At 42.1% G+C, this 18,983-nt stretch overlaps 3 protein-coding genes and 1 long non-coding RNA gene across 5 annotated transcripts; 2 read left to right on the top strand and 2 right to left on the bottom strand.

Moving 5' to 3' along the window:
• Positions 1-56: 56 nt before the first annotated feature.
• Positions 57-4,328, bottom strand: pacc1 (proton activated chloride channel 1). Of its 2 annotated transcripts, none has more exons than XM_062397671.1 (8): positions 3,928-4,328; positions 2,809-2,917; positions 2,355-2,564; positions 2,078-2,232; positions 1,643-1,785; positions 1,280-1,421; positions 1,085-1,192; positions 57-1,008 (listed from the first exon to the last, which is right to left on the bottom strand). In XM_062397671.1, the coding sequence occupies exons 1-8, from the start codon at positions 3,964-3,966 to the stop codon at positions 847-849; spliced, it is 1,068 nt and encodes a 355-aa protein (XP_062253655.1). In that variant the 5' UTR covers positions 3,967-4,328; the 3' UTR covers positions 57-846. The 2 variants fall into 2 exon arrangements, with proteins under 2 accessions (XP_062253655.1, XP_062253654.1); XM_062397670.1 differs by having other exon boundaries at positions 2,355-2,570; positions 3,928-4,327.
• Positions 4,329-5,005: 677 nt separating this feature from the next.
• Positions 5,006-8,228, top strand: nenf (neudesin neurotrophic factor). The gene is made up of 4 exons (XM_062397339.1): positions 5,006-5,198; positions 6,081-6,141; positions 6,523-6,626; positions 7,094-8,228. Exons 1-4 carry the CDS (start codon positions 5,058-5,060, stop codon positions 7,268-7,270), a joined length of 483 nt encoding a protein of 160 aa, XP_062253323.1. The 5' UTR covers positions 5,006-5,057; the 3' UTR covers positions 7,271-8,228.
• A 182-nt stretch (positions 8,229-8,410) lies between these two features.
• ezra (ezrin a) lies at positions 8,411-17,716 on the top strand. Its single transcript, XM_062397338.1, has 13 exons — positions 8,411-8,689; positions 10,279-10,362; positions 10,927-11,022; positions 11,338-11,612; positions 12,270-12,353; positions 12,482-12,628; positions 13,022-13,118; positions 13,701-13,864; positions 13,983-14,113; positions 14,555-14,715; positions 15,146-15,238; positions 16,002-16,310; positions 16,616-17,716. Exons 1-13 carry the CDS (start codon positions 8,678-8,680, stop codon positions 16,778-16,780), a joined length of 1,818 nt encoding a protein of 605 aa, XP_062253322.1. The 5' UTR covers positions 8,411-8,677; the 3' UTR covers positions 16,781-17,716.
• Positions 14,325-15,121, bottom strand: LOC133961932 (uncharacterized). Its single transcript, XR_009922060.1, has 2 exons — positions 15,020-15,121; positions 14,325-14,744 (listed from the first exon to the last, which is right to left on the bottom strand). It is a non-coding gene; the product is annotated as an uncharacterized LOC133961932 (long non-coding RNA).
• Positions 17,717-18,983: the final 1,267 nt, after the last annotated feature.

Raw genomic sequence — 18,983 nt, 5'->3', positions numbered from 1 at the left:
TGCTTTGAGACGTTTTCCACAGCTTCAGGGAGAATATGAGTCATTCACACGTTCAGGACTTTTGAGTTGTTCTCCAGGCAGGAATGTTTATTTTCCAAATTCTCTACAAACAAAAGTGTGTGAGACACAATCCTGAACAGCAACAGCATGGGTGATATTTCAGTATAATTCAAACACAATGACAGACTGATACATTTGTACAATACATGTGTTCAAATCAAATGTAAAAACCACAGGAATTAGACACAAATTTGGTTCCAGCTCAACAAAAACAAACTTTAGATCCCTTCCGACACAAGAAAAATACTTTTCTGATCCCTTTAGAGTTCAAATACATCAAGTGGTCATAAATCCTAGACTCATTCCAGTTTCTACTCAGTGACATTAACAGCATATATGACTGAGCATTGTTTTGAATAAGTCAACGACAATATTCCCTTGAATAAAATTCAGCAACACTTTGACCAAAGTTCACAGTTTCTCAGTTGTAGACCTGAAAAACCAAAACTCACAAACTCTCTCATCGTTCTCTTTTATGTGCGTAAAAAAATACATTTCAGAAACTACATCTCAGTGAAATATCGCTAGAACAATAAATCTTTGATTGTGTTATGAAACAGAACTCTCCATTCAGGGGAAGTGATAGGAAAACGAATGATAGAGCCGTTATATTCAGTTAGAACACATCACCCTCAGTTAGGTGATATTATCTATACAACAAATCTTGCGAGCAGACATCATTAGTGTGAATTATCCTGAGCGACAATGCAAAAACAGTGTACTGACCTCAAAACCCCTCAGGACAAATATTCATAAACCAGATCTGAACCAGACCAGACTGTGTTATCAGCCGATTTGGTTCAGTTCCCTTGATTTATTCCTCAGGTGCCTCTTACGCATCCTGTTTATCCACTGAATGGCGAGCTTGGCAAAGTTAGCTGCCTTGAAGAAAGCCATGAAGACTCCGCACAGGATTGCGACGGAGTTCCAGGGATTAGCGGTGACGATCTGTTTGGAGGTGAACAGAGTTGTGTTACAGAGCGACACTCTGGACATGGATAACAAACTGTCAAGGAGAACCTACCAGTCTGATTTCTTGCATGAAAGGATCCCGCCATTCAAAGACAGCAAAGAAAAGCTGGTTGCTCTGCTCCGACTCAGGTCTTTTATCATTGAATTTCACCACAGTTGACTAGAAGACCAAATGCGGAGGTTAATGCTTCTAAAGTATATTTTCATCTCATACGCACGCACGTGTGAGTTGTTCGGACATAAATACCTCTTGACGAAACTCCATAGCATCATTGCTTTTCCCAGACGTCTTCACTAAAGACATCTTGACCCAGGTCCTGAATCCTCCAGAGAAGGTCCACATGGAGTAATTCCTCTCACAGGCCCTCATGAACTCTGACTGATTCCGGCTGTCAGGAAACACAGGGAACACTAACATCACATCACAGCACATCTGCATAATTGAATATACCACACTGGGTCAAAAAGTTTTTTACAAATCAATGTTTACTTTCGTTTCATAACCCAAAGTCATTTAATAACTTTTAAATTGTAAACTGCCAATCAGTCTGTTTGGTGAGCCACCAGGAGGCCTCAGTAAACAGGATCCGTCCATGGAGTTTGCAGTTACCTGTCATTCAAGTCACTAAACTTGGCGAAAAGCATGTAGGTGATGGCACTGAAGTCCTCTTCTGTTTCATTGTGACTGAACTGCATGAAGATCAGCTCTTTGTTTCTGACGTCAGAGGGGCCGCGGACCACCAGAGCTCGTTTCTGTGAGACACGAGAAGAGACGTTCTGATGATCTATCATAAAAGACAACACATCAATCTCACCTCTAACACCTTAGCATTAAAGGAGGCATATCATGTTTTTTCAGTTTTTCTTTCCTCTCAAGGGTTTAGGGCTTTTTGTGAAAGTAAAAGTTCTGCAAAGTTGAAAAGTCCTTAAACCTCTAAAACACCTTGTTAGGAGTTGGCTGATACTTCCACATTAAAATGATAAGCCTCTATATGAGCAGAAACTATGCTAAATGCATTAATATTCTTGAACTATAACGGCTGACCTCTGTTTGATTAGTAAACGGTCCAATGTAAGTCACGTTGTTGATCACACAGTCTCCCTCTTGAGGTTGGCCCGGGTTCACTAACGGAGGGATGGAGTCGTGGTAGTGATGTCTGCAGCTCAGCAGCTGAGCTCGGCCAGGATACACAGCGATACCTTGTTAAACAACAACAACAACAACACAATAATGAATAATAAATCAAGACATGTCGTTGCCGGTTTAAGAAAATGTTGTTGATGGAAGAGATGAACAGTTGAAGGTTATTATTCAAACAAACCAGGGGGAGAAAACGATTCCACCTCTTTGTAGGTGACAGACATGACGGGGTGGTTGAGTTTGTCCAGGAAGTCGGAGATGGTCTGGTACACCAGGAATGCCGCCACCGCCGTCAGCAGCAGGTAGATGAAGATGAGCACCACCGTGAACACGTTCTTCAGGCAGGCTTTACAGAACCTCATGGACGGGCTTCTCTCCCTGAGGTCGTCCTCTGCAGCTGGAGAAAATATCAGTCATACAAACTGGCAAATTCAGACAACCTCAAGAAAACAGTGATAAACTGTGTTACTGGCAATATTCAAATTCAAGATAATTCCTTTTTTTAAATTAAGAAATAATAAAAGATCAGCTGTGTCTGCTTAGAAATGTTTGAACTCCTGATGCTGTGACATGTTCAGGAGAAGATCATCGAGCCTCCACCACAGAGGCCTCTCTGACCACAGCTCTGCTCCCACCTGGGGAGATCCGGCCATTCAGCTCTTCTCCCTCCTCCAGGTCTTCCGGTGACTCGTCATAAAGGTCCGGAGACTGTGTGTGGCCTTCACCTTCGTCTTCATCACTGAACTGTGAGGTGAAGAAGATGACATTTTATTCAAGGCAGAAGCACAGATAAAAACATTCACTACTTTGTTACTGGCCGTTTGCTTCTTTAATATTCTACTATATGAATGAAAATGTGAATTTGATCAATGTAGATGAGTGTGTGATGGAGGAATGTATTTGTTGTTATTTGATTGTGTTAATATGCTGCAGACATTTTCAAGAAAGATTCCAAACTGTGGCAATAAAGACAATTATATTTTATAATAAAAGACATTCATATTCTATATTATGTTATTTATATATTGTGCCATCAAAAACAGGTACAATATTTATGGAAAACCATTAAAAAAATATATCATATCTAAAATACATGGATGACACAACATATTAAAATGAGCTCCTTCAACAGCAAAAACAACAGAAAGATTAAACACCTTAAAGCATCTCTAATAAAAAAAAGATAATATACATATATTAATAGATAACTCACTATATATAACTTTGATGTCCATTTATCTTGAGCAACTATTTTTACAATATTGGATTACTTGTCTTTAAACTTTATTCTTAAGTCACTTTTTTAAACAATGTTACGGAATGTTTTAAAGTGAAGAAAGAATAAAACAAATGGGATTATATCCATTAATCCGAAAATATAAATAAATAGGACAGTCTCAGTCCCACGTTCCCTGCAGGACATCGAGGCTCTTGCAGGGTCTTTAAAATGCAGGTAACAGTTTTACGAGAAGCAGGTTTTAATGAGCGGTAAGACTCGAGAGAGAGAGAGAGAGAGAGAGAGAGAGAGAGAGAGAGAGAGAGAGAGAGAGAGAGAGAGAGAGAGAGAGAGAGAGAGAGAGAGAACCCCTGTGGTCAGCTGGTTTCACAGGAAGCTGCTCTGTCCAGCTGCTGTCCAGTCACATGATGTCCACTGGGCCTGCACCACGTCCTCTAGTAATTATTAATAAGGACAAACAGCAGCAGGAGGAAACCGTGTGTGTGGTTATAAAGGAGGAGAAAGCTCTGGTGCTCACCTCTCGGTATGAGGACCGGGAGTTTGCTTTCCTCAGCATTCCTCTGCACTGAGCTCGTCAACAACAACAAGAAGAAGAAGAAGAAGAAGAAGAAGAAGAAGAAGTTTGAACACAACTCTTCATGACGACCCGATGCATGTTTAATGAAGTTCCCTCGTCCCAGGGCTCAGGTCCCTCTGCTGCCTCGTTCCCAAACACACAACACGCAGCTGCCTCGTTCCCAAACACACAACACGCAGCTGCCTCGTTCCTAAACACACACAACACAAACCGCCGTGTGGATTCTGGTGACGGAGATAAAGTCAGAGCCCATCCCATGATAATGGAGCCAGCTCCAGGCTGCGATGCAACAGGAACACACCGTGTGTCCTGGTTTCCTCGTCTCCTGCGTCCTTACCCTCTGTGTTGACCAAATGCTGCCTTCAGGTGCTCACAGGAAGTTTCTCTGAAGTCACTGGACTGTAAAGTGAGTCTCGAGTTTTTAAGTGACCAATAGAATGTTGATTTTATTTCATCTGACTGTATCACTACTCTTTTATTTTCCATTTTCATTTCAGCCACTGAGTCACACATCTGTCTGTGTTTTAGTACGTTTGTGTGATAAACATGTATTATTATATATTATAAAATATATTATAAAACTTTTTTTTTTAGTTTTTCTCTGGGTACATGTTTGAGTCAGTCCATAATGGACAGATGAGCTTTACTGATAAGAAATACCAGTAAAACATGAACAAGAAAAACAAACAATATCAATGTTCTATTTTTGATTATGGAAAAAAAGTAGTGTAACTTAAAAGCAACTGAAATTCCACTTTTCACGGTTTTTACACTTTTAGGTTGTTTTTACCATAGACTGTGAGGTTGCCACTTGGGTTTAACTTGTTAGACCTAAAGTAAATTGTATTATCCCGTGGCAATTGCAATTATCTGTTTCTTATCATTACACACCCTGCACGTGACGAAGGTTATGTGTGAGAAATGGTATGCAGCCCTCGATTGGCCACAGTGAGCTGTCAAACTTTTTGTCTGTCTAATTTCCGACTCTGTTTGAACGCATCATCCGGAAGTTGTCGCAGACAGGAAGTGAAGTGGATCCAAGAGTTTCGCATAGAAACGACAGTGGCGCCATGGCAACAGCGCTTCTCTGTGTTCTCTGCGTCTTCTTCAGTTTGACGTCATCGCAAAACTTCAAACTAAAGTTTAAATCTGCGACGAAACCGGTTCGACTATTTACCGAAGAGGAGCTGAGGCGGTACGACGGCAGCGAGGTGAACTTTCATCCTATATATAAAACCTGTCAGTGAGGCAGCAAGTCTGTGGTTATATACAGTCTGTTAGTGAGGCAGCTGGTCTGTGGTTATATACAGTCTGTTAGTGAAGCAGCAAGTCTGTGGTTATTTACAGTCTGTTAGTGAGGCAGCTAGATTGTGGTTATATACAACCTGTTAGGGAAGCAGCAAGTCAGTGGTTATATACACTCTGTGGTTATATACAGTCTGTGGTTATATTAAGTCTGTGGTTATATACAATCTGTGGTCATATACAGTCTGGCAGTGAGGCAGCAAGTATGTGGTTATATACAACCTGTTAGGGAAGCATCAAGTCAGTGGTTATATACACTCTGTGGTTATATACAACCCGTCAGTGAGGCGGAAAGTCTGTGGTTATATACAGTGTGTCAGTGAGGCAGCAAGCCTGTGGTTATATAGAGTCTGTGGTTATATACAACCTGTCAGTGAGGCGGAAAGTCTGTGGTTATATACAGTCTGTGGTCATATACAATCTGTGGTAATATACAAACTGTCAGTGAAGCAGTAAGTCTGTCAGTGAAGGAGCAAGTCTGTGGTTATATACAGTCTGTGGTTATATACAGTCTGTTAGTGAGGCAGCTGGTCTGTGGTTATTTACAGTCTGTTAGTGAGGCAGCTAGAGTGTGGTTATATACAACCTGTTACAAGCAGCAAGTGAGTGGTTATATAGAGTATGTGGTTATATACTCTCTGTGGTTATATACAGTCTGTGGTTACATACAGTCTGTGGTTCTGTACAGTCTGTGGTTATATACAGTATGTGGCTCTATACACAGTCTGTGATTCTCTACAGTCTGTGGCTGAAGCAGAATCCTCACCTACAGACTCTCTCTGTTGCAGGAGGCTCAGCCCGTGTACATGGCCGTGAAAGGAGTCGTGTTCGATGTCAGCACAGGAAAAGGTGAAGAAAAACTTTTGCAAATACTTTTTTTAACTACTTTATATGTTAATACTTTTTAAGTTTTAAGCAAATAACAGGAATCTAATTTGTGATCGAGTGTTTACCCATCGTGACATCAACTCAAGTGAAAAGTTGTGGTTGCTCGTCATGTGTCAGACGTGTGTGAGTTCCATCCACTGCTGAGTCACTGCTAATGATCTGTGTCTGATGCACCGAAGAAATCAAACTTGTGACTCAGCTCTTTGTTGTTATATTTGTCATCCGTCGCTAATCAGCTTCATTTGACTCCCTCATGTGAGGACGAGCTCCACCTCAAAAAGACACAACAATGAATTGTTTGTATTGATGCAACCCCACCCCCCACCCCCCCCCTTGCTGCAGAGTTCTATGGTAAAGATGCTCCATACAACGCCCTGGTGGGAAAGGACTCCACTCGGGCTGTGGCTAAGATGAGCCTGGACCCGGCTGACCTGACATCAGATACTGTGAGTGTCGCCTGAACATCCAATAACAAATCTCTCTCCCCCACCCCACACACATACACACACACACACACACACACACACACACACACCTGTCTGGATTACAGGGTTTCCTCTGTCTCCTGTGGGTGGGACGCACTGACACCTGACACCTTTCATGGTGCATTGTGGGAAACAATGAGCCCACTGTGTAGGGTATAACGACTCTCACTTAACTTGACAGCACAAACTCATTCTACAGTGGATTATATATTGAGTAGTGAGGTACCTTCGGACACGGCCATATTTTCCTGAAATGACTTTACAACCTGTAGATCACATGACGCCCCCCCCCCCCCCCCCCCCCCCCCTGCTCTTACATCTTTGATCTGAATCACGAGAAACGGCCCCTGAAGCCTCTTCAACGATGAAAACAAGAAAACAATGACTAAAAGTAAACAGTTGACTTTCTCCCATCCCCCCTTCCACAGAGCGGCCTCAGTGAGGAGCAGCTCACGTCTCTGGACAGTGTCTTCGAAGGCACGTACAAGACCAAGTATCCCATCGTGGGCTACACGGCGTCACGCATCCTCAAGGAGGACGGGAGTCCGGACGAGGACTTCAAACCAGAGGACCAGCCGCAGTTTCAAATCAAAGACGAGTTTTAATACCATTTCCTGTAGATAAGTCAGAGAGTCTTATTGTGAAGGGGTTTTCAATGAGCTGTTTTTTTTACTATTTTCTGTTTACTTCCAAGTGCAATAAATGTAGAAACGAATAAAATACAAATGATTAAGTGTATTTTGTATATGGTTTACATGGTTCTTTGTCAGCTGTGAGAGATTTATTGTACAAGTAATATAATGAACTCCCTAAAAAACATTCCTATTCATATTTTTTTAATATATAAAAGTGATTCAGCTCAAATACAGAGTCAGTGACAGATGTTTAATTTAGTCTCAGCTGTCAATCATGAAATAACTCATTCAAACCAAACTTATCAGAAACATGAAAAAAAAACAGTGTGATTAAAAACTTCCTAAAATAACATAAACCAACACTGGGAAAAATGAATTTGAGGTTTACTTAGATTCATGTCCTGTCTGCTAACGTGGAGGAGGTGGGAGTCATGACCCGTACTGCAGCCAGCCACCAGGTGGCGATTGAGACGCTTTTACGTCTGTCACAGTAATAACGACAAATACATTGAACAAATATAAACATAGTATTTCATCTATTTAATTTAAAGACATGACAGAAATGAATCTTTCAGAGGACGTGTCCCATGAAGACCACATTCTCTGGTCTACCTAGCAACAGAGCTACTACTAACTGTCCTTTTTATTATCAATAGAGATTAATCACTAGTCAATTAAATGTCAATTAGTTCTATCTAGAGACTTGTTGTTATTCAGAATTGTTTCTGATGATTTTCCTGATTTTCTTTCTGCTCTAGGATGTTTCCACTTATATATATATATATATATATATATATATATATATATAAGAATAATAATGTAATTAACAGCAGTGAATCTGCCGCTCTGTGAATGTTGACAAGATCACAATCGAATCCATTTGTTTAAATGTTTGTAACTTTATCAATAAAGTCTAGAAAACCTCAAACTTCTCCAGAGTTTTGTCTCAGTTGGATTTTCCAGAGACACAGTGTTATCTCTTTACGACTCGCTGCTGTCATCTCCACACAGGCAACATAAATAGTGCGTCCGGGCCTATAGAGCTTAGTGTGCTCCGATCAAAGGTCACCGCGGTGCCCGAGCAGAGATAGGCGCTCATCTCCGGGGAGAAGCGTCTTGCTCTGCCGGGTTTGCTCAGTCTGGAGGTAAAGCTGTCAGGTTGTGTGTGATAGTAACCAAGTGGAAACCTCCCACGTTAACAGAGAACTGCGTACGCACGGGTTCAAAGGACACACGCCCTGCCCTTGAGTCTGCCCGTGAGAGCGCCGCGCCGCTCTTTATCAGGTGAGGGTTCTGCTGGGAGTCGGCCACTGCAGCCTCGGTCCACCTGGGAAACACTTTCTTCTGCTGGAGCTCTTCCCCCCGACCACAGCCACGATGCCTAAAACAGTAAGACCTTCAAACCTTTTACCGATTCTGAATGATCACATGTCACTGAGACGTCTCTCCGGCCCCAGTTGGAGAAGGAGGTGGTGGGTTTATGGAGTAAAGCTTCTTTAATCTATGAGTTTGTATTCTGAAATACATCTGGGGAGTAATCACTAGGCCTAAATCAGATGTGTTATTTAAAGCTTTAGTCTTTCGTTAAACATCTTTTTGGTTTTACCATTGAGTTTCCAAATGACACAGATCCTTCTTGGCATTTACTCATTAACCAAAGGTAGAGTTTGACCCATGCTGCTCACATTCCTGGGACAAGAAATGCTCTGAAAGTGCTTCTCCTTTGCTGAAGCTGGCCCGTGTGCTGTTTGTGTGGTCATGTGAATCTGAACAATAATCAAGCCCATTACCTTTGGTGACCCTGGAAATACGTGTAAATGCCAGAACTGACGTTTCCTCAACATCTCATGACTGTGTGGTTCAACCGCTTCTTTCTGTCCCTGGATTCCTACAAGTTTGGGCAGCGTTAATCAATTTTCCATCCATGAACTCGAGGAGAAGCTTGTGCTTGTGAGTCCTCAACGCCCTCAGAGTTACTTTAGAGATGACAGCATCAAACTGCTGGAAAACTGATAAGAAAGTCCACAGTTTGGGTTACGACTGCAACTCAGCGCTTATATTGACACTCCAAGGAGAAGGGCTCTGTGGGGAGGTCATGCTGAAGTCTGACTTTGAACCAACCTGAAATCCAACGGCTTTATGAGTCATGTTAGTCAAGTAGTTCTTTCGTTTTTTTCTGTCTAATACTGTTGAGTCGAATTTTGGCATAAATATTAACAATTAACAGAAAAGCAACACGTTTGTAGGAACCAAAAAAAATACAAACCAAATAAAACAAACGTTCCTAATGGTTGTAATTGGTTACTTGCTTTCAGCGGAGGTTTCATAAATGTTATGTTCCAGTTTTTTGTTGCCCAAGTTTCATTGAGTTTATCTTTATGACCCGGGGCGTGCTCCAGTTCATAAAATGATTGTGTAACCGCTGCGTGCCGAGTCTGCTTCAAGCAGCCATCGTGTGCTTTTCAGTTCTTTTTGATATAAAATTTAGACGACTTCCTTTTTCATCCCCTGGGCAATTATTCCCGGAGACTCAAGGAAAGTCCGATTTAAGGGCCTAGTGTTTGAATGCTCTTGTGATAAGCGGCCGGTCTCAGGGAGGTGAAGCCTGAAGTTAACTTGGCAAGCGGCGGGTATTTAGATTTTTTTAATCTGCCTATGTGCAACCTTGTGGCACCTCACAAGGGCAGTCCAAAGTCTGAGGAGATAGTGAGCAATCATGGTTTATGAACAATCCACTTCACAGCTCCACATTAAAACCATCGTTCACACCGAAGACTTTTTACCATCAAATAATTTTTTTATAACGTAATCACCGAAAAAGAACCGCATTCCTCAGGTCAACTAAAGGTTCACTGAAAGCAGGACTCTGAGAAATGTAAGATGGAGGGATTCATATCTTTGTTTATAAAAGTGAGTGACTGAAGGGAAACAGGGAACCTCGGTTGTCTCGTGACTTAAACAACTTTTTTTCGTTGCAGGTCAATGTTCGCGTCACATCGATGGACGCGGAGCTGGAGTTCTCCTTCCACCCCAACACCACAGGGAAGCAGCTCTTTGACCAGGTCCGAGTGGAACAGTGAAGCACAACACACTGATGGGTTTGAATCGTGGTTTAGTCTCAACTGGAGCTGTGGGAATCGTAGGGTCATGAATAAAGTTTTTCTGGTTGTAGAACCAGACAATTTACTCTAGGTAGTATTTGGTTGTAATTTACATAAAAGTAAGATGATGATATTCTTTTAAAGTCATAGCTATGTGTCAAAACTTTGACTCATTAGCATATTTGTTTTGTCTTTTTTTTTATTCCTGTGAGAAATCAGGATGTTTTGAAACCATCTTTGGATCTTTAAATATAGAAGTCAATGAGGATCTCATAAGATCTTAACTTTTTTTATTTTTTAAATTGACAAATTATCCCACTTTAATTACCCCGATTAATAGTTCCAGCCAGTTGAATTAATAAAACAAAAACGCTTCATTCATTTATTCTGTTTATTTTGTTCCACATATTTAATTTCCACAACATATTTGGTGCAAAACAATAAATCAATCGATTTTAAAAGAAAAACCTTAATAGAGCAGAAGGGAGCTTTTCAGTAGGATCACATTTTAACTTGGTTTTGCAGGTTTCCAGAACCATCGGCCTCCGGGAGGTTTGGTACTTCGGGCTGCAGTTCACCGACATCAGAGGACTCACCACATGGCTGAACTTTGAGAAGAAGGTGAGTTTGTGATACTGAACGAGTGAAAGACCTCAGGTTTGGTCCCTGTGCTGTTCAGCTGGAAACCTCTTCCCCCTCTACACGACTTTACTCCTTATCCTTTAATTATTTACTCAGGTTATCTTCTTATATTAATCATCAAGACTGTTATTGTGTCTCGCTGCAGGACCAAGAACATCTCCCCAGTTCTAACTAACTCACTCACATAAAACTCAAAGTCTTCCCCAACTCTCATCGCTCCACTTTGCTCTCCTCCTCTCCTCACATGTTGTTTTATTCTAGCCTTTCATTTAATCTTCTCCGTGCTGTGCTCAGGTGATGGGCCAGGATGTGAAGAAGGAGACGCCCCTGCAGTTCAAACTGAGGGCCAAGTTCTACCCAGAGGACGTGACCGAGGAGCTGATCCAGGACGTCACCAGGAGGCTCTTCTTCCTGCAGGTGAAGGAGGACCTTCTGTCGGAGGTGATCTACTGCCCTCCGGAGTCCGCCGTGCTGCTCGCCTCCTACGCCGTCCATGCTAAGTTCGGAGAGTACCAAAAGGCGGTGCACCCCCCGGGTTACCTGTCCGCCGAGCGCCTGCTGTCCAATAAGTGAGTGGGACTTGGTGGGAGGAGGGGAATCTTCAGTTGTGGGACGGTGATGAGTTTCCACAAGGTCGAGTGTGTGCGCAGCAGATTGACAATCCAAAGCAGAACGACAAAAACAAAGTCAACATACAACGACAATGTTTGTTTGCTTGAAACCCAAAAGTGAAATTTTGCGTAAATACATGAAATAATATCCTAAAACATCTTAACCTCACACATGTACAAAGAACGAGAGAATAAAAGATCATATTAAAACCTTAAATCCTGCACTGGAACTTTATTGATATTTTCCTTAATTCAAATTATCTCATCTATACAAGCTAAATCCTCTAGATCCAGATTTTTATTTAGATCTGTACTAAATTCCACACTCATAAACTCCGGCCCTTAAATCTACCTAATTTTTCATCAAATTCCTTCATCATTTCCTGGGAAATCTGTAAAAATAAAGGAAAGGTTCTTACTCTGAATCCTTTTCTTCAGGAGATCATGCAGCTCAACAAAAGTCCCTGAACGACTTGGTTTCCAAAAGTGTTTTTGTTCCGACACTCACAGTAGCCAAGAAAAGATGTAGCAGAATGGGACGATGCAGCATGTGTTCGATTCCGCTTTATACGTAGACACACAGACTGTTTACGTTCAGCTCGTGTCTCCCCTCAGAGTGCTGAAGCAACACAAGCTGTCCAAGGAGCAGTGGCAGGACCGAATCCAGACCTGGCACCAGGAGCACGGCTCCATGCTGAAGTAAGTGATGGCCACTTAATTGTCACAGCAAAAAAATGACATCAAATATAGGACAATTTCTATTCAAGAAGTTTGTATACCTGCGTGTGATGTTACATGTTGTCCGCGTGTGCGTCTCACGCGAGCAGGGAAGAGGCCATGATCGAGTATCTGAAGATCACTCAGGACCTGGAGATGTATGGCGTCAACTACTTTGAGATCAAGAACAAGAAAACCACCGAGCTGTGGTTGGGAGTGGACGCTCTGGGACTCAACATCTACGAGAAGGAGGACAGGTTAGTCACTAAACGAATGAGTCTTTCTGAGCGTCTCTCCTGACACGCAGGAGCGTATTCAGGGGACATACCAGATCGTGGAATCTAAGGGGGCTTCTCTGGATCAGCTGTTCTCAGGGGCCCCCTGGAAACTGCTTGCTTTGCCGACCTATGTGTATTTCATTGACTCAATGACACACTAACCCTCACCCTAGACAGGAGGGCACCGCTCGAGCAGTCGCTGACCTCCACTACCTACTCTCTCAGTCGCTCAGGTTTTAAATAGAACATCTGACCACATGGCTGTTGTTGTTGAGAGGCCATCGACCTCCAGTTATTCTACAGCATCAAAGTTTTTCTGTCTCTGAAGCTGCAGGGTGTGTCTGATCACTTCTCTTCTTCATCCTCCTCCAGGCTGACTCCAAAGATTGGATTCCCCTGGAGTGAAATTAGAAACATTTCTTTCAACGATAAGAAATTTGTCATCAAGCCCATAGACAAGAAAGCCCCTGTGAGTATTTATACATATATAAGTATATATATCCTCAGCACGTCTTGCAGAATTTATATTCTGCAGGTTATAGAATATCCAAATCTTATTAGACAGATAAATTTAATTTAATTTAAGCTGTTGTTTGCATTTTTTAAGAATGAATATGATACAACATCTGTGGAGAGACAAACAAAAAACGTTAACACATTTATGATGATTCCTAAGACACAAACCACTGTTACGAAACGTCAATACTACATAAGCTTACTCACATACTTCAGGGTTCTTCCACTCATCCTATTTATGTGTATTTTTATATCGTCTTTCTTCCATAGTTTTTGCTTCAATGTTTGTTTATGTACTAAATAAAACACTTAAAATCCCTGTGATGTTAAAGCAAATTGTTGTTTCACTTTTTCAACATTTTTGTCAATGGTGAGCGTTAATATTACATTTCAAACGAGGCAATCGCTCCCAAAATATAACCACGATTACGCAAACCCTAAATTATAGTCTACGCATCATGTTGATTTTTATATGATACGAAAACCAAACTGCCCCTGAAATGTTGTTTTCTTTATTTGTCTTTGTCCTTGTAAGGATTTTATATTCTACGCTCCGCGGCTGCTAGTCAACAAACGCATCCTCCAGCTGTGCATGGGAAACCACGAGCTGTACATGCGCCGCCGCAAGCCCGACAGCATCGAGGTCCAGCAGATGAAGGCTCAGGCCAGAGAGGAGCGGCTGCACAAGAAGATGGAGAGGTCAGTGAAGGGTCATCGAGTTAAAAGGGGGAAACAACACAGACGTTAAGATTTGATCTGGGGACACGACGGAGATTTACAATCCATCTTCTTTTTTTGTGTGTGTGTGTTTTTTCAGGGATCAGCTGGAGAGCGAGAAGAAGAAGAGGGAGGCCATCGAGAGAGAGAAGGAGCAGATGGAGAGAGAGAAGCAGGATATGATGAAGAAGCTCCACGAGTTTGAGGAGACGACCAAGAGAGCAGAGATCGGTGAGACACTTTGCACAAGGAGCTGTAACTGAGGCCTTACTCAGGTTTATGTTTATTTTCTTTTGACTTTTTTCATGAATCATGAAGTTTTATTTGTAACTCTTGTTTTCGCTTCATTGGATTTAACAATTTGTACAAAGTGCAACTTCTTTTGTCCTTAATCCTCGACTAGTTAGTTATTTTTTTACACAGAGGAAAAAACACCTCAGAGTCAGAATAACTCATATATTTATTACTCAAATTAAACATCTATTAACTTGAGGGGTCACAAGTTCATTTTATGGGTCCACAAGCAGCCAAAAAACTGTTAACTCTCCCTTAAGTTGAACAAATGTGTTGTTTCACAACACATAAAATCATCAGTCATTCATCACCCTGTGCTTTAACACCACGCAGTACTTGACACACACCTCCCTGTGTTTCGCTGACTTTGTCGCGCAGAGCTTCAAGAGCAGCTGGAGCGGGGCGTGAGGCTGGAGGAGGAGAGGAGGAAGGTGGAGCAGGAGGCGGCGCGGCTGGAGACCGAGAGGATGGAGGCCATTATAGCCAAGGAGGAGCTGGTCAGGCAAGCCGAGGACCAGATAAAGAGCCAGGAGCAGCTGGTGAGTGCAGGGCACAGAGCACGCAAATCCTTCACGTGAGAAAAGAAGCAAAGTGGCACGAAACCACTCATCACAATCAAAGCTCCCACACCCAGGATAAACACTCATTGAGGGTCGGAACTAATGCCTCCTTCAGTTTGGGTGATTTTCCTGCTTCACTGGGATTAAAGCAGTCATGAGAAAGCCGTCTAAAACTCTTTCTCACACTGAAACTCTCTGAGGAAAATCCACTGGTAAAAGGGCCACATTTATTTATTACAGTTCATCTAATATTAAATAATTCAAGTCGTAGTTGTTTGCTCACCCCTCTTCTTTTTGTCCTTTCGCTCATAAAGATATTTAAGGTCGACGAGTTGAACAGGTAACTTCTCTTGGGCTGTTTTTGTTGTTGTTGTTGACTCGGTTTGTGCCCCCCCCCCCCCCCCCTTAGTCTGCAGATCTGGCTGAGTACAGCGCCAAGATCTTTCTGCTGGAGGAGGCCAAGAGAATCAAGGAGGAAGAGGCTGACTCATGGCACAACAAGGTGAGCCGCCAACACACCATCGTAAAGGAGGCACCGGCTCCTCCTCGGGATTCAAACGTTTCCTCCTCGTCTCCTTTCCCTTTCCTCTGAGCTGTCGTCAACAATAGAACAACAATAGCACACTTCTCTAGATAAAATTTACGAAAATTTCATCGGTTGAATAGTAGTAGTAAAAAAAAAAAAATCCAGACAAAACAAAAAACTCTTATCTAGGAGGTAATAAATGGATTAAATTACACTTTAATGTAATAAAGTTCTATTGTAATGAGTGTGTAATGTAGTACAAAGTTACTAGAGGTTTTAACTCCTCCTACAGCCACCAGCAGGAGAATGCTGTATAAATAGATAATAAGGTATGTAGGAAAACACGTCTGTCATAAATAGAGATACAGTATATATTGTAAAATATTATTATACTTTAAAATACACATTTATCATCTTCATTATTCGTAGTAGTGGTGGTATTAGTAATACTTTATATAATTTGATTCAAAGCCTGAGCTGGAATCCACAGATCTATATTTTTTTTATTTGGAATTTGTATCCGTAGAACTTTTCTCCCAATTAGAATTTATCTTTATTTCAAATGGTTTAATTTTTCATGGTCATTGAAAATACTTCAAAATAATAGTTTATCTAAGATGTTTCAGCTCCAATTTCTATCATCTGCACAGTGACAGTTGCACGTTAGTTTTTAGGAGGTCTGGTTCATCTGCAGTCTATTGTCCTGTTGATCAACGAGCTGTGTCCAACCTCCTGCCAGGTCATGGAGGTGGAGGAGAATCTGCTGAAGACAAGAGAAGAGCTGACCCTTGCAAAGACTGCAGCTCCTGTACCCGCTCCTCCTGCAACCCCTCCTCCCGCACCCGCTTCTCCTGCAGCCGCTTCTCCTGTTCCTGCTTCCTCCTCCTCCTCCTCCTCCTCCTCGGACAGCGAGAGCGAACACGAGAACAGCGAGGAGAACAGCACCTACAGCGCCGAGCTGCCGACGCAGGGCATGGAGGACCACCCTGAGGAGGAGGACCGGCTCACAGAGGCCGAGAAGAACCAACGCCTGCAGAACAAACTCCAGGTGAGTCCAGGGTCCGAGGAGACGGCCACTTTACTGATTTCACCAACGATTCAAGTAAATTATTTTTAAATTAAGTTAATAAGCTACTCGTGTAACTTAAGGTACATAGTAACTTCTGTAACCGGAGATAACTGCTGTGTAGACGATAAAACAAATCCTTTCTGAGTCTGAACCGAAATCTGAGACCCTTTGGTAGGTAAAGTTCATTCTGGGACATTCAGTGAAACCACCAAGTGGCGGATAAGTATTTAAGGTGTATAACAATAGTGAAAAGTTCTAACAGAAATGTGCTCCTTCTTCCACAGGCCCTGAGATCCGAGCTGGCAGATGCCCGGGAGGATAACACAAAGACCCCGAACGACCTGCTCCACGCCGAGAACGTCCGGGCCGGCCGGGACAAGTACAAGACCCTGCGTCAGATCCGCATGGGCAACACCAAGCAGAGGATTGATGAGTTCGAGTGCTTGTAGGAAATCCTCAGAGACCCGAAGATCTCTCTCAAATACCTCAAACACCTCCCTGCCATTCCACCATCTTGTAATCCAAAGTGCGAAGTAATCATCTGCTCTTAAAGACCTAGAGAAAGCATGAAGATGATATTTGTCAGTTTAACGTTTGCTTGAAAGCACTTTCTTCTTTCTTTGTGGCCCTCAAACATCTCCAGTGTGCAGTTCAGTCCGTATTGCTCGACAACTTTGTGTTTACAAAAAAACAACATAAAGCTAGCGTTATTGCAATTTGGCTCTGCAGTATTGTTATTAATTAAATGTAATAATGTGTTGTTAATGTCTTGTATTGCAACCACTGCCTTAAATGATCACTTCATTATAAACTGATTTCTATAAATCGTTTCATCTATAAAATGCCAGAAAACGTCGGGGTCATGTTCCAAAACTGAAAGAGAATTTTAAAGCTGAAACCAGAGGAAGTTTAGCATTTTAATAAATTACTTATTAATCCATTATCTAAGTTGTTGATGACTCATTTTCTGTTAATCCACTAACAGGTTCATTTATTTAGGAAACCAGTTTTATTTAATTCACTTTCTACTTTCCATCCTGTTTAGAAATTAGCATTATAGCCTTTAGTGTTAAAAAGCCTTTTAGTATTTAAAACTAAGAAAAGCCCAAATTGAAGCTGTAGCCCGAGAACTCCTGATTTCCAGGCATGAATAAAGTTCATGCTGACAGAAACTAGTCCGACCTCCTGCTCCCGTCTCTTAAAACCGATTTACAGTCCGACTTTCAGGTTTAGAATTGTTTACTGACAACTCCACCTACAACTGTACCGTAAACACAACGTTGTGTTGTGCTCCTTTAAACAGACACAAGTGTGAACCTTCACTGAGGGACAGTGGAAACTGAGATCATCCTTGTCCACCTTAAAGAATAAAAAATGAAAAACCATGCGTTCTCCTTCATTTTCATCGTAATACAAATTCAGTCCCTCATCAAAGAAGTTTATGTTTTCATTTTGTGTCTGCTTGATTGTTTAATTAATGAACTTGTTGGCTGCTCTCTGGCTGGTTGACTGGTTGGTTGACTATGTGACTGACTGGTTGGTTGGTTGATCGGTTGGTTGACCGACTGGTTTGTAAGTTGGTTGGTTGACTATGTGGCTGACTGGTTGATTGGTTAGTTGGTTGGTTGAATGATTGTTGACTGGTTGGTTGGTAAGTTGGTTGACTATGTGACTATGTAAATTGGATGGTTGGTTGGGTTAAGGATTGTTGACTGACTGACTAACTGACTGGTTGGTTGGTAAGTAGATTGGTTAGTTGGTTGACTATGTGACTGACTGGTTGGTTGGTTGACTATGTGACTAACTGGTTGGTTGGTTGGTTGGTTGACTATGTGACTAACTGGTTGGTTGGTTGGTTGACTATGTGCCTGACTGGTTGGTTGGTTGACTATGTGACTAACTGGTTGGTTGGTTGGTTGGTTGACTATGTGACTAACTGGTTGGTTGGTTGGTTGACTATGTGCCTGACTGGTTGGTTGGTTGGTTGACTATGTGCCTGACTGGTTGGTTGGTTGGTTGGCTGGATGAAGGCTGGTGCAGATCCTTTTCTTTGTCTCTTTATTTATCATTTCTTTATTCAGTTCTCAGTCGGTTTCTCAGGATGTTTGTTTCTGGATCTTAAAGCATCAACACATCACTTTCACTGTGGTTGTGTTTAAGACGACCAGATTATAATATGGATATAAATCCACTGTAAAAAGTGAGAGGAGGAGTCATTGCTGTTAGAAGTGAAGAATCCTGCGGCCTGTTCACCAGGAGGAGAGGATGTCCCCTTTTTAAATGTTGACTCACTGGAAGGTGGCTTGTCATTAGGTTGCTAGACAACTTGTGAAGCCAGTGGAGCGAGTCTGTTTAAATAGCCACTGGGTAAATATTGTATCTGCGAGAAAGAGAGAAAAGGAATCATACGCACACCACAGTCATAATTCGTTGGGAACCGAACCATGTCTGCACAGAGGAAACACAAAGCTGTTTAACTTGGCCCCGGAGAAAGAAGAGGAGATGTGTTTAAAACCTGCAGGAAGGTGCGCTCCTGGTTTCGGGCTCCTGCTCCCAGAGGATCTGTGGGATTGCCCTGTGTGTGTGTGTGTGTGTGTTTGTGTGTTTTCTCCCAGCAGTATCTAAATATATGCTGGTGACAAATAGTCCAAA

Source organism: Platichthys flesus, chromosome 10 (assembly GCF_949316205.1).
Source record: "Platichthys flesus chromosome 10, fPlaFle2.1, whole genome shotgun sequence".
In the NCBI taxonomy this organism is placed as follows: domain Eukaryota; kingdom Metazoa; phylum Chordata; class Actinopteri; order Pleuronectiformes; family Pleuronectidae; genus Platichthys; species Platichthys flesus.
The sequence above is the reverse complement of the archived record's forward strand: the minus strand, read 5'-3'. Positions and strand labels throughout refer to the sequence as shown.

What these genes read in the sequence shown, in the direction of transcription:
- ezra (XM_062397338.1), top strand. An exon ending in GGCTGAACTTTGAGAAGAAG is followed by an intron (nt 11,023 to 11,337) that starts GTGAGTTTGTGA and finishes TGCTGTGCTCAG; the next exon opens with GTGATGGGCCAGGATGTGAA. An exon ending in CTGACTCATGGCACAACAAG is followed by an intron (nt 15,239 to 16,001) that starts GTGAGCCGCCAA and finishes ACCTCCTGCCAG; the next exon opens with GTCATGGAGGTGGAGGAGAA.
- nenf (XM_062397339.1), top strand. Translation starts at nt 5,058, where the DNA reads ATGGCAACAGCGCTTCTCTGTGTTCTCTGCGTCTTCTTCAGTTTGACG. An exon ending in CGATGTCAGCACAGGAAAAG is followed by an intron (nt 6,142 to 6,522) that starts GTGAAGAAAAAC and finishes CCCTTGCTGCAG; the next exon opens with AGTTCTATGGTAAAGATGCT. An exon ending in CTGACCTGACATCAGATACT is followed by an intron (nt 6,627 to 7,093) that starts GTGAGTGTCGCC and finishes CCCCTTCCACAG; the next exon opens with AGCGGCCTCAGTGAGGAGCA.
- pacc1 (XM_062397670.1), bottom strand. Translation starts at nt 3,966, where the DNA reads ATGCTGAGGAAAGCAAACTCCCGGTCCTCATACCGAGAG. An exon ending in TTTAGTGACTTGAATGACAG is followed by an intron (nt 1,422 to 1,642) that starts GTAACTGCAAAC and finishes GTTTCCTGACAG; the next exon opens with CCGGAATCAGTCAGAGTTCA. An exon ending in TCATGCAAGAAATCAGACTG is followed by an intron (nt 1,009 to 1,084) that starts GTAGGTTCTCCT and finishes ACCTCCAAACAG; the next exon opens with ATCGTCACCGCTAATCCCTG.